Below are 14,751 nucleotides of genomic sequence, written 5' to 3' on the forward strand. Positions count from 1 at the left end.
TGAAAATATACACAGGAAATGACCCATGTAAAATAGCCCACTTTTATTCTCACGAGTGATCTGTGGTATCCGTGGGTCAAAATAACATTTGATGAAGAGACCCGTCACGAAATAATTGCGGTTTTGCGGTTGGAAATAAGTACATACGATTTTCATGCCAAAAATAATAATGGCAACCTTTGTCAACCAATGTATTGGTATACGGTATACGGTAAAAAAGGTACAGGAAAAAAGGTACGGAAATAAAGGTATTCTATAGGTATACTATAGGCCTAACCCTAGACATTGCATTATATAAAATGCTTAGATGAAAATTATATAAACTGTAAAACTTCCCTTGATATCGATTTCAATGCAACATCCGACATTTAACAAAAAACACACTACTCAAACTTTCAACAGATCAGTCAACATTTCAGATTCAGAGCTTTTCGCGTTTGGAGATGAGGCGCGGTCGAATCTTGTGAATGAAAAATGGCTTAGGAATCTACCTGTCTAGGGGAAAAAATCCTTCGGATTGCAACCATCTTCAAAAAAAAGTACTGGCTTTCAGTTGGATGGCTTCGAGATGCGTCATGGGTTGACCAAAGGTATCACCATTTTGGTTCTAAAATGAAATCCCAAAGCAATGAAGTGAATGCCCAGTTTAAAACATGGGAGGCTGTTCTCTGAAAAACAAAGAACAGACTCCCAACCTTGAAATTGGCGTTCACTTCATTTGGAAGTGTTCTAAATGCGTCAGGATTTCAAGCTCTGGTGGCCAAACTGCCGGTGGTACCTGTGGTCAACCCTTAACGAATTCTATACTGCTTGTTATCAGCGCGAGGATTGGACATTATACTGGGGAAAATGTATCAATGGCTGTCCCCCAGTTCTCTTTTGTAGACTGATTGTAACTTGGTTTACTTAGCTTTCAAAAGACCCACACAACATTATTTATCATGATAAACATATTCTGAAGTGAGCAATGGGTTCCGCAATTATACATGTATTTTCAAATCAAACCAAAACATTCAAAATTACATCAATAGATTATAATAATTGCAACAGGTTTCCCAGTACAAAGGCGTGACTTAGGCCCATTTGTATATAACTACATATGAAAATTGCCTAAGGTCCTGCACAAGTAATTATTTTACTGCGCTATATCAAACATGAATTGGCTTGAAGAAAAATACCATGCGAGATTTAACGCATGTATATCAAACACTCGGCTTCGTCTTTGATAAAATATATTAGGCCTATTATACACTTTGTAGAAATAGTAGGCCACAAGGTCAATAGGCATGTGAAGAATTGTTAAGGCTACTTTTCGACTGCTTCGATATTCAGTACCAATCAAAGGTCATGGTTACGACACCATTAGCGCTGCGGCCATTAATACGAGCAGTTAGAAAGTTCATGTACACGCACAATACTTAATGTTAACCGATGTGTTTCAGAATACATAATAACTATGTGTTCACCCTGACAGCAGACACTTTTTCACCTCTTGACCGAAGGCAAAGTCGTCTCAGTTTTCTGACGGGTGTCAATACCGGGTGCAAATGTATCATTTTATGCTCAAGTCATCCTTGAAGTAATAATTCGGGGTCTAAGGCATCACCATTAAGGCAAGAACTTGAAATCCTAAAGCAATTATAACTCTTTTGTAATGAGGTGAATGTCAATTCAAGGATGGGGTTCTGTTCTCTGGAAAACAAAAAACTGATTCACATGCTTGAAATTGGCATTCACTTTGCTTAGAGAGAGTTCCAATTGCTATAGGATTACAAGTTCCAAACAAAATGCTGTGGCCTATGGTCAATAAAGAGAGCCGAGACATCACTGCATTCTCACTAAACTAAGATATAACAGGGTCGTGGAATCAAAGTATGCGTACACATTACCGTTAATCTTAGCCATATATCAATCACACTTTAATATAATCATACGATTATGATAATCGTGTACACAAAGGGATTATCGGGTTGATTTAGACGGCACTGATGTGCGAATGTTATAGAGGCTTGATCCCATTATTCGGCCTGCATGGTCATTTCAATGTTAATCCGATGTCACAAGTCTGAGACAATCACAGCAGGTTCTTAGTTCAAAAACCTAGTTGAAAACCGACATGTGGGTTCTTATGCCCTGCATGCAGCATAATGTATATTTCGTACCTGTACCGATATGTGACAGAAATACACGTCCCACTGAAATAATAGGGGAACGATAGGGGAACTCACAGAATTTTCAAAGAGTTAACATTGATTCACGTTGTCACTTGTCAAGGTCCACATGTGACATGTCACGTGTCACAAGGAATTGGGCTTAAAACATGACTTGACGTGACGTGACGGTGAAGGGTGATATCGTGAATCTTATGCAGCAACAGCTTTGGAAATGGTTGGTTCGTTCCTAAAGTGACATGTTACTAATGGCAAAGTGAACTCTATGCCGGGAATCTATGTAAAAAGAGTCTTTCAAGACTCTGATGTACATGTAAACGAGTCTAAGACTTGACTGAAAATGCAATTTGCTCTCTAAGAAATAACTGAGACCTGGTCTTACAATATCTTTTCTCAGCCAAAACCCATACGTCCTTTTCAAAAACTCAGACGAGTAGAAAAAAATTTAAATTTCAAAATTGCTAAGCCAATAATGATATAAGTAGTATGCCCATTCAACAGTACATTGTACTCCTATTCCTACACTGAATATAATCCATAAGCATAGTCTGATAAATACACTACATTGTACAAGCCCTATTGCGAGTTGGAGGTACATGTATATCAAAATCTCCAATCCACTATGTTCGAAATGTATACAGATTTTTACACAGCTGTATATACACGGGCCCAGTTGCTCAAAACAAGTTAGACTCTACTTGGCGTTATTTCTTTCAGTTAGGCGCAGGACCTAGTTTTTCAAAACAACTTTCGTCACTAACGTTGGCGTCAACTTAAAGGGACAATATAGGCAGCAGCTAGGCAGGCAAGATAAAGTTACACAAAGTCGCCAATAGGGGTCTCTATCACATCTCACAGTACGTTGAAATGATTCTCGCTTGTACGAGGAATATATCTAGTGCTGAATCTGACATGACCCAGGGCCCTTACTGTGTATATTAGTCACCTGAAGGCCGAATTAGCCCCTCTGCTCCTGCCTATAGTCCCCCTTTAACATAGCGTTAGCTCCTCAGTTAGCCCTCAAACGTAACGCCAAGTTAAGCTAACGCCAGCATTAGCGACAAAACTGTTTTTGAAAAACCGGGCCAAGACCTTTAGAAGGCCACAACACATGGAGGCCACAAAAATCAAAAATTGTTTGTGTTAACTGTATTTCTACCATCTTGACCCGCAATGTTTTGAGCTCGCTGAATAACTCAGCCAAAGCTCGATAGTGGTGACGCAAACGCATGAGAGTCAAGATGATTTCTACTGGCTCACGTGAAAAGATAAACATTGCTGTAGAGCATAAAATTCCCCTCATGGCAATGGAAGTACATATCGGTATTGATTTAAGATAATTTTCAAGGTCACATCGGAAACAAATGTTGATGTTCACATTTATAATGCGCTTTGTATATCCGCAGAGGTTCAAACATAATTATTTGAATGGCACTGTGTCGATATTTGAAAGTCGCCAACACCACAAATCAATTTTACTCCTAAAGGAGATGTAACGAGCAGCCTGATTGGCCGTCGCAACAACAAGGCTCAGATTCAACCAATGAACGATGGCGGCTTTCATGAAGTTCAATTATTTATCACACAAGATAGGCCATGTTCCCATCACTATCACTTTCATTCCGATCGTCCTTTTTCGGGATGATTTTGAAGTTGTCTTTGTGCAAACTAATCCGACGCTGCCTGAACCTTAAAAGTTTCTGGAACTGTTGATAAACAACATCTTCGTGATGCAACGTCTTGAAGACGTCGATACACCTCTGCCTGAACAGTTCATCATCACTTCCGTAGCCGTCGTTTTCATCCAGAAGTTGGTTGATAGCCGAATCCAGTTGAGGCTTTGGGTCAGGTGACTTTACGCTGTCGTCTGCTCTTCCGTTATAACCCGGGAAAAAGTTACGTCCGGGTACAGCCCTTGGCGTCTCTGTCGTGTCCGAAGTGTACCCCTCCTGGTCGAAAACATCACTCATGGTCGAATCTAACCTATCTGAATACCAGCCTGAATCGACGCTGGCCATACTGGGGTACCCCTGCTGGCAGTCTCCACGCGAACTATCGAAAGAGGTACTCGGGTAATTGCGCGTGTCGTTCGCAATTGCTTTCATCGCGAGGCCAGACATACTGCTCTGACTCGGATTCGACCTTGACATTTGCGGATATGGCGACTGTAAACTTTGACCCCTAACTGGTATCGGTTTTGACCTCTGAACATCCGATAATGTCCTTGACGGGATGTTAGGAGATGTGGATGCGGGCTGCGGTTTAGGTGGTGTTCGCCCGTCAATAACAATCGGCTGGTGCCTACCGACAGGTCTATAATCCTTAAACGGGTTCTGGCTGCCGACAGTTTGCGGTTGCGATGACGCCCGACTCAAAGATGGCGATCGAGATGTACTATTGTTCGGGTAACTCACGAAAACGTCATCAGCCTCACTCCCTTGCGACACAGTTCTCGGCCTGGCCGAGGTTTGCAGCGTTAATCCATAATTATTTCCATCAGATGACCTTGACCGTTCATGTTTACTTTCAGCCTGAACTGTAAGCCCATAACGAGGCTCATCAGTTTTTGAGCGCGCATGTTTTTTAAGTTGGACAGGCGACGATTGGGTTTTCGGTGATTCAGTCTTTTGTAAAAACTGCCAGTCCTGTTCTTCCCCGTCACGTGATTTGCGCGCGTTGTTATTTGAATTTAATAAAAGTTTAGGCGCACTTTTCTGATTGCCCGACCGTGACTTAGTCCCTGAATCGCTAGGATCACGGTTCTGTTGCTGCACAGCCCCCGACCATTGGTGTCTTTTCTGCCTCGCGCCAGACGAGCCCGGGATTGTCAGTGTTCGGCTGCTCTGCTGTTGCCCAGCAACCTCAGGTTCCGTATAAAACCAATCGGTGTTTTCAACTCGGAACGGCGAGACATCGCGAGGACTTGGCTTTTCTTTCTCTTTTGTGTCTTTTTCCCCTCCTTTCGTCTTTGGGACGAAACTCGGCATGAACCATTCATCATCCGTCCTTGGAGGCGGGTATGATTTAATCCTGCTGCTAGAAGTGTTACTGTTCGTGGGTGCACTAGCGCACTTACTTCGCTCGGGTTCGCGCTGTCTCAAAGTCCATGACTGCTCAGGTTTCTTCGCCACGGTGGCCGGCTTATCCTCAACGGTCTTCGAGAACTGAGAATCCCTAGTAATTGACAAACCTCCGCTTCCTGTGTCGGGCCGCCGGGACAGCGTTGGCGACTGCAGTCCATCGTGAGCCATCATCTTCTCAAACTTACTCCTGACCCCTGCATATTCTGGTGGTTTTTCAAAAGCTGTAAGTTTTGCCTCAGGGGGTTGCCTTGTCCTGTTTCCATCCAGAACCGGCTGAACATTATCCCCGTCACTTAGTTTTCTCTTGATATCATCGCGCATATCGGAAACACTCGAAAAATTGAGAGTCCGAGGTGGTCGAGGACGTGGTGGCCGATTTTCACCTTGTTTGACTTTCTCCTCGAGAGATTTTTTACGTTCCCGGATCGAATCCCCGGCTCCTACACTGGCCCCCGACCCGGAACTGATGCTAGCGGTATCCTCGCGGTCGGAGTCAATCCTGTAACTATTCCTCGCTGGCACAGTAGGCGGAAAAACAAACACTCGTTCTTGTTTCTGGTCCTCCTTCGATCCGGCGCTACTGGAATCACTCCCGACCGAGTCACGCGAACTCCGTCTTTGGTATCGCAAATCCTTGTGATAGCCACCCAAACCGCTCGTGCTGATATCCTCGCCAGATATCTGTCTCTCAAACTGCATCTGGTTTAAACCCTCAATGACATCGTGATGTCGCTTCTCAATCGGAGAGCACAGTTCATTTTCTTGCCGAGTCACTCGGCGAGTTGGTTCAAAGAATTCCTTGTAGATTGCCCGCTTGACCCTTGGGCTGCCCCGGGGACTCCCACATTCAGACATTGTGCGCCTACCAATCTGCGGGGACTTCATCATCATGGTCACGGGCAGGGCAGGCTCTTCCTGGGTCTGTAGCTGTTTCGGCTGCGTCCCCGTCGCAGCGGGGCGCAGCACCCTCGTCCGAGTCACAGTCGGGGCCTTTGGCCTACCAACATGGAAGTTCGGGGAAGGGACTGCTTTGAACATCTTACCTCGCTCAGTTTCCTTCAATATCTCCTCCGCTTTCTCCGTAATGTGGCCCAATTCCTGCTGCGTCAGATTCTCCTTTTTATCAGATAATGGTATAATCCCAATCGGCGCGAAAGAGTGAGGAAATTCGGGTCTTTCCTCAGCCGGATTCCCCTCTGTACCGTCCGTGTCAGCGTCCAAAACCAAGACCGGCAAGACACGCAACTCCTCACCCTCACCGAGTGTAATCCCTAGCTCCTCAGCAGTCAAATTCTCCGCGTGGTCGCAGTCTAGGACAATTTCCGCCCTAGTGCGGCCAGTTGAGTCCATCTGAAGCGTCTCCGTCCGATGCAGCCCATGTTTGGCAGAGAAGTGCGGACTTCGGTTCGCAGATAATGTAAACACCTCATCACCATCTGTTCCATTACCCATGTCCAATTTGCAATACGGTGCCAGTAATCCCTGGCTGACAGCACTCTCCGACTTCGCCCGTTGTATCTTCGGCGATTTTGGAACATCCTGGACCTTTGGCTTGACAACCTCCACTGTTTCGTTATTTTCGTTTGAGACTTCGATGGACGGGACGCTGTTTATTTGACGCCTGCGATCCGCCAGTCGGCCCGGTCTCATACTCTCGTCTGCTTGCGTTGGTGTGTTTGTTTGCGAGCTTGCACCGAGGTCTTGCGGCGTAAGGTAATCCTCCTTGGCATATTGTCGTGTTAATGTTTTTCTTTGCGTTGTTTGCTTATTCGATTTATCGGGTTGATTATTTTCTGATTGTGGCAAACTAGATCTAGCACGCCGCTCCGGGTTGGCGTTGCGAGGGGTCAATGCCTCCAGCATACCCTCTTCCTCTTCGGTATCAGATGCATTGCGCGGGGTCACCTCTCCACTGTGCTCACCGTCCTCTGTAGTAGTATTTGAAATGAAAGAGGTGTCTAAATCCTCCCCGCTGGCTATTTCAAGCATTTTATTATCTAAATCCGCTGCATAACTCGCGCCGTTCATTACGACAGGTTGCGAACCTCGCTCAGTACGGTGATCCGATTTTTGTTTTAATCCCGGCATGTTTTTCTTCAGGAAATTATTAAGTTTGTTCAACATAATCAAAGTGTCTAATTTTCCCGTATCACTGCCATTCAATGCTTCCTCATCACTCGAGCCCATCATGTGTTGTTCATTCGCTGAAGTCACAGATAATCGTCTGCCCGGTTTGGTCTGTTGCTGACCTTGACCTTCCACGGCCGACCTTGAACCTAACTCCACTGCCGATCTCCTCCTAGGCCGAGGCTCCGGCGTGACTTCATCCTTTAATTTCTTAGCTCTTTCTTTTCGAATGTAAGATTTTGATTTCTTTTTAGATTTCTCGGCAGAATCTTGTCGTTGCAGCATTGACTCACGGTCCTCTTCTGCGTCGCCCGTGTTTGTTCCGGTGTCATCCGGTGACGCAGAGATCCGTAAGGAAGCTTGGCCCTCATCCCTTTCCTGCGCCTCTAAATCCGTGGCCTGCTTCTTACCATAATCAAAATATCCAGAATCATATCCACTCAAGTACCCTGTCCCTAATTTTTTAGCCAGGAAATTGCCATTGTCGCCTTCGAGCCCAAGCGAACCACGTGGGGTCCCAGAAGCACTTGTGTTCTCCGGTTCCTCAGGAATCACATCGTACTGTAGACCGCCAATAGCACCTTCCCCTAAATCCACATCATCATCGTCGCTTCCGCCCTCCTCACGCCCCCTATCGCCACCTTCATTCAACTCACTATCGCTCTTATCTCGGCGTCGCCGCCCCTTGTGACCTTTCCCTTTTTTTATATTATCCATATTTATAGTAAACTGCAAATCGATTGTATATTTCCCATCTTTGTCCTTTTTCGATTCACTTTCCTCTTTCGCAACGGCCTTGACCCCGAGTTTTGGAGCGACATCTATCGTCTGCTCCTTATGCTTAGGTTCGTCCTTGACCTTTTGACCTTTGAGAGAGGTCTTGTTGACATTAACACTGATGTTCAAATTAACATTGTCTAAAGTTTTGCCGAGGCTTGAGCCACTTATTTCGGTAATATTTTTCGCCCCGTCAGGACCAGGGGAGGAAACCCGGATGAAAGAGTGTCCAACACTCATTCTCTCGCCCTCGTCATCAACCGTGTCATTAGTGACGTCACTAGCCGTTGTTGAAATGGAATCAGATCTCGTCTGGTTGGGAATTTCTTCCTCAGAGTGAATGTCTGTTGTCTGTTTGGACTCCATTTTCACTACCACGTGATGTATGTTTACAATCCTCCAACGAGGCTCGCAGACGTTTTATATGTTGGCATCATGACTGTCATGTGACCTGAAAAGATAGAATAAAGGAAATGATTTAGAGAGAAGAAAAGAAATAGCACTTTTACCTTAAACGCAATATCTTCCAAGACCAAGATCGTAGAGAATCATGCTTGGGGTTGACGACTCTACCTAAAATGCCCCACAAACGAGAAATTTCTGTCGCAGCGACCTCGATCATAATCGCATGCGACGAAGATCTCTCGTCGCTGTGGTCATCGCAGGTACTTGGACAAGAATCGGTGATCGAAGAGACCCGCGATCAACCTCAAACCGTGTGATTACCGATTTCGCCCGAGACGAGCGATCTTTTTATCGCTGGCCGCACCAATTTGTCGCAGGTGGCGGCAATAAAATCACTCGTTCGGGGGGGCGCTTCGAACAAGACCGCTGAAGACGGCACAAGGTGAGTAATGTGCCCTCCTGGTAACGATATCAAGAATAAAAAATCAATGACCTGGGACCTAAAAACAACAACAAACGATGTCAAAGGGAATCTATAGGCATGCATAAGGTAGGTTAGATTAAGTTACACGAAGATGCTAATAGGGGTCTCTACGACAGTGTATGTATCAAGCTACTCCCGCTTGTACGAGGAATTTATCTATCGCGGAATAAGATACGGCCCGGTCCTCTAACTGTGCAGAGTAGTCGCCGGATGGACCATCGATTCGTTTGAATGAAGAATGCGAAATATTATGGCTGTAGGCCTATATCCAACCTATAACGATAGCATTGGTAGCATATGGTCACATTTTACCCACAAACTATGACATTAAAAGCGATTTATATATGTCATAATATGGTAGAAGGTCACGCATTCTCAATGAAAACCACTGACATCAATCGTCGCAAAGACATTTCATAAGCAAACCTCGTCATTAAAATCTAAGCCCGAATGCTTTTGAAAGGAAACACGAACATCGTCAGACAAGATGATTTATCACTTGATCAAAGACCCCAAAACCTCATTCTACATAATGCACTCCCAACCCTAACACGCAATAATGTTATGTTTGATGTTTAAGAGATTGATAATCAGCGAATCGCGTGACAGTGGGCCTTTCGATATCCTACATTTAAAGGAGTAAGCGGATTATTTCACCTGTAAATAATTTTTCTGAAAGTGCTTGACGTTTTTCCAATCTTAATTCAACGCTTAGACAGCAGTAAAACCAGTATTTGTTATTCTAGCACGGACAACCGGCGCGGGAAACTTTTAGCCCTACCTGAATGCACCCGTGATCGGACTTTAGGTCTCCCGATAGCACGATGCTAAACGTCACTGCCAGTGTCCTCGTAGTATCGAGGTATTTGTGTTCACTCAATAAATATTTCGACTTCAAGTTATTTCCATATCTTTCAACGAAGGGAGCATAGGCCTTTAAAGATATATCATTTTGTGATAAATGCACCGTGACACTGCCCGTCAGCAAGCTTTACTCTGCTTGAACTATTGGCAATTCTAACCTCAAACAAATACAGGCAATAACGCCTTATGTACTCATACTAAGATTTGGAAATCAAATATCACTGGGCAAACTTTGCGGCATCGTTGCTATCCCACTATCCACAACATACCGCAAAAATCAGGCTCACGGAGCATACTGTGGCTGAGGTAGGGTGTGCAATAATAATGCCCTGTCCGGTTGGACGTATACAACTTCTGGCTGTCTGCATTGACATTCTGGTATTCGCTCTGTGAATAGTCTCCATTGAAAATTATCACACCCATGGCTGGTAGTAATACTTTTGAAGGCCGGATTCCACTATGTTTCTTTTCGGCTGTTATCGCGGAAAAATCAAACTCAGTCCGAATGGGTAATTTGCAATTCAAATTTACCACTTGTGGTATGATGTAAGCGAAAGTATCATCGAAAGACGCCGATTACGACGCGCCAGCTAGTTCATTTTAATCCCACACCCAAGTTGTCCCTTTTAACGCTTTTATTAACGTGCAATGATAATCGTTTGTACAGAAAACAATATTTACTCCCTCAAATGGATTTGAGATTATTTGAAGGCTATGAAAGCTAACTTTTGGTATTTGGCCAAACTTTCCCTAATTGGAGTCTACTTTTGTGAAGTACCCTTTTGTTCGCTGGCATAGCTAAGCTAGCCATACTGGCATGTAAAGCAAAACCGCCACATACAATTTGTTACATTTGATAAGTTAAACGATCAGACAATTTTGTACTGAGCAGAACGTCGAGAAGATGTTGGTTTTACTTTACGGTTTAGTCCGTTGACCCATGACTTGAGGGGCTTATTCCCCTCCCCCTGCATTCTCAAAAATGCCACAAATAAAATTGGGGGCTGTGAAAATGTACCGCTGAAACTATTAGCTGGTACTTCAACGAAATCAAAAAAGCGAGCCTTATATTTTCATCCTCTTGCTAACAGGTGTCGACAACACGACTTCTCCTTACGCATAAGTATGTATCGAGTGAAATGGCCTGATATTGTCAGGATGTATATTTTGAGTGTAGGCATTATACCGAGCACCACATGGCATGTTGCAATTTTAAAAACGTGTCAAATGATCCTTATCATTTCTGTGCTGCACGGAAAGAGACGCCACAGCGTTTTCCACTTGTCCGAGATTGGACTTTTGAGGATAAAGTCACAACCAGAGCCGGTGTAATGTTTTTGAGTGTTTCTGTTTTTGAGTGTTTCCCCTCGTTGTTTGGGAACGCTCAAAAATAGATTGACAAGTTTTTCTGTGTATCCCCCCTATTGAAAAGTCGTGGTCTCTCTAGCTGCCTATTGTTTGGAAACACTGACACATGGGAAACAACCACAGATGTTACACCGGTGCAGGACAAGTTCACGTTAGACCATTTCCATGTAAACACTAGAGAAACAGATACTGATTCAGTTAAGGATTTCAAGTTCTTCCCAAAGTGGCGCAGAAAGATATTGGCTTAGAATTGAGATAAAAAACCTCGTCAGTACAATATGAGATTGGAAAGGTAACGGTGCGATACCTCCTGGTGTGACCACGTATCTGTTCTTGTGTTGCCTCCGTCAAGATCACTTTTGTCAAAAGTGTCACCAATTGTAAATGCTATCAAGGATAGCATTTGGGGTTGAAGTCTACGATGCTATATAACTTGAGCTCCTTAAATGCACCGACAGTGAAGAGTAGCTTTCAACCTCAGGGTTTCTCGAGAAGGAAGGCCGAGCTCAAAATGCTCTACATGTAAGTAAGCCGCCATTGCACTGGGCTAGTTCTATCTCCACCCCGAGGCTGTAGGTCGGTCAAATAAGTCCCAAATGAAATTCAGGACAGGTTTTAGGCCTGAATTCCATCCTTGAATAAACTTAAAGCCTTGTAGTCTTGGCCCTGTCCGCAACCAGATCAAATATATCACAAGATGTTGGACAAGTTGGTGGAATTCTACATGGCGATGCCGTTTAAAGTTGACCGAAGTAATGATGTTGTACACTGGGAAAATTATCCTATATCAATTTGATAACCTATTATCAATTACGTATCAATTTTAACATGGGATGCAATATAAGGGCCGGGAGAACAAAGGTATGAGCCAGGTCGGCCTAGACTCCCTGGGCAGTCGTCCATTTCGTCATCTCACATCGTTTCATGGGGCGAGGGACGAGGCCGGTCCAATGCAACCGGACTGAGTATAAGTCACGATTGCTATTTCGCGGAAACTGGACGGAAACAGCCTTAAAAACAATATGCGAATATCGATATCAAATATACAATAAATAGTAATTGTAATATTCCATATTTACCAAGCATCAAGGCATGGGAAGACAAAATGCGGCGAATATTTACAAATATTTATCGATATTTTGATTCTGGTTTTAGGCCGTTTCCGCCCAGTTTCCGCAGATTCCGCCAAGTCGCCCGTAGAGTTGCAAGACCGGCAAAATCAATGTAGGACGTTGACGCCAATATACCAGAACGTAGTAGGATACGCATACTCACCAACCATTGCTTAAACAGAATAGCTTGCCGAAGGTTAACTCCATAGAACCACCTCTCCCTGAGTGAGACCGATAAAGCATTTACTGGTCAAACTATCCTTCCCGAAATGACAGAAAACAGGTGGATTGAACCTAACATCAGTTAACTGTTCAACCACACAAAACCACAGTCAGTGTCAATATTTCAATATATCATTGACAGAGATCTTTTGGTCTCGATCTCGGTATGCGAGCCAAGCAATTTGACAAAAGGTCCCCGAGACTTAATCTTTGTGCGCCTTATCGATATTGCTTTGTAACGGGGTAATGGAGAATGCATATGAAAAAGGCCTATTGTGAACTTTGGCACGTATATATAGATATCACATCTGCTGGGATATTTCGTGTCGGTTCAGTTGTGGTTGATAAAGGGTTCTGACACGACAAGGAAAGACATCAACAACTTTATCAAATAGTTTGTTATAGTACACATTTTACGGCATATTTGTTTCCTACAATAAGGTTTGGATATTTTGAAAAACAGACGGTTTTGGGCTTGTGCAAAGTGTGGAAGCAGTCAAAAGCAGCCTAAATATCATTTCAATGTTTAATGGTTTAGAATCCGGTTATTTTTTATAAAACTTCAGCAGTCGTGAGGATATTATCATCGTGACCCTCAATGTATTGACATTGCTCATCTTCCAGACAATGCGCGTATATGGGCGGTCCGCAAATCACACGAATTACAAATTACGAATTGCTATTTATCCGACAATGAGTCCACAAGATCATTGGTTTCTAAGGTGATGGACGTCCGTCACCCTCAGAGGGGTTACCCGGGATCCAAAGTACTTTCACCAATCCAATCAATGTAAGTTCTCAGATGACGTAGCGAGTTTTGAATTGGTGGTGACGAACTTTCCGAGTCGTTACGAATTAGTCTAAATTGTCGCAGCGCCAATTTTCAATAAGACCGGAACTGGACGAAAGCATTAGCCTCCAATACATAAAAACAGATACAGCTGACTGCAAAATGGCACGCGAGTACCTTTGCAATTAGAAGTTCGTAATTTGTGATTCGTATTCGTGAGATTTGCGGCACCTCGGTAATACCGCTGGGTGTAAGTATGGATAATAAGGACTTGGATAGTAATGAAATAGCGAAAGTTGGTACCGAGTAGGTCAGTGGATTTGTCATGGATTCAAAAGATTTTTGGACTTTTACAAATCGCCGGCGACATCATTATCGGCACGCATTTATTCGTACATTTGTAGTCCTGTCGTGCCACGGGTGCGAATATGAGAGATTCGAAAGGTGTGTCAAAAATATATCGATCAATTAATTCAGAAGAATGAGTTCTGTCAACGGTTATAGTGTAGGTTGCGAATTTGTGGTGCGTCAATGAGTATAACTCGGTTATCTTCGTGATGTCAAAGACCAACTGTGGAAATAGATGCACCCGAGTTGAGCTCAATACTCTCGCCCAGGACAATCGGCGAATGGATTTGCCGAAGAGCTGCGATAAAAAGCCTGAAATTAAAATCATCTCCTTTGGCCAGCACTCACAATCAAATTTTGCAGTTTTGTAAGAGGGAAAGGTCTAAAATCCGCCAGAAATCAGAAATTTGACATCTGTCTGTGCTTTTAGCTTTACGACTGCCCGGTTTCTAATGAAAGCATATACTGTGTAGACGCTATTTAGCTGGTTTTGGTGCGTCTGTTTCACATAGGCCTACTAATTAAAATAGGCCCCCTGTATAGGCGCCCTTCAACCGGCTAAATAGCGTCTATGTTGTGTCATAATATGTAATGAAGACACTTTCGATATAACGCGAACGGATCTCTCACTGAATTTTGAGTTGGGAAATCGCCCAAAAGACAAAAAAAGAAACCAACCTTTGAGGGAGTTACAGCATTATTCCATTTTGGTTCAGCACGATATCTAAGCCTGAAAATCATCGATTCCACTGTCAGCAAGTCGCAAGAACCACAAGAAAAGAACGATTATCGAAGGTTCTATATCGTATGCTTTCGCAAGGGCTCTCCTATAGGATTTTTATACCCCTTGACACAACCAATGCCTTATCCTTATCTCAATAGCGCAGCAATGAAATTGACTGAAGGTATGTTATTCCCTGGATGGCATTTATCATTGCTCCCAATGTGTCCGAAGATAACCGAGATAACACTTCCAAAAAGGACATCGAAGCGAGCTAAG

At 43.8% G+C, this 14,751-nt stretch overlaps 1 protein-coding gene across 2 annotated transcripts; it reads right to left on the minus strand.

Annotated features, from left to right (window-relative positions):
• Positions 1-240: 240 nt before the first annotated feature.
• On the minus strand, positions 241-14,751 carry LOC135497214 (uncharacterized). 2 transcript variants are annotated; one of them, XM_064786960.1, is made up of 2 exons: positions 14,430-14,751; positions 241-8,609 (listed from the first exon to the last, which is right to left on the minus strand). In XM_064786960.1, the coding sequence occupies exon 2, from the start codon at positions 8,522-8,524 to the stop codon at positions 3,752-3,754; it is 4,773 nt and encodes a 1,590-aa protein (XP_064643030.1). In that variant the 5' UTR covers positions 8,525-8,609; positions 14,430-14,751; the 3' UTR covers positions 241-3,751. The 2 variants fall into 2 exon arrangements, with proteins under 2 accessions (XP_064643030.1, XP_064643029.1); XM_064786959.1 differs by lacking the exon at positions 14,430-14,751 and adding an exon at positions 12,555-12,763.

The sequence above is a fragment of the Lineus longissimus genome, chromosome 12 (assembly GCF_910592395.1).
Source record: "Lineus longissimus chromosome 12, tnLinLong1.2, whole genome shotgun sequence".
Classification (NCBI taxonomy): domain Eukaryota; kingdom Metazoa; phylum Nemertea; class Pilidiophora; order Heteronemertea; family Lineidae; genus Lineus; species Lineus longissimus.

Coding starts and splice junctions, on each gene's coding strand:
- LOC135497214 (XM_064786960.1), bottom strand. CDS start 8,524: ATGGAGTCCAAACAGACAACAGACATTCACTCTGAGGAAGAAATTCCC.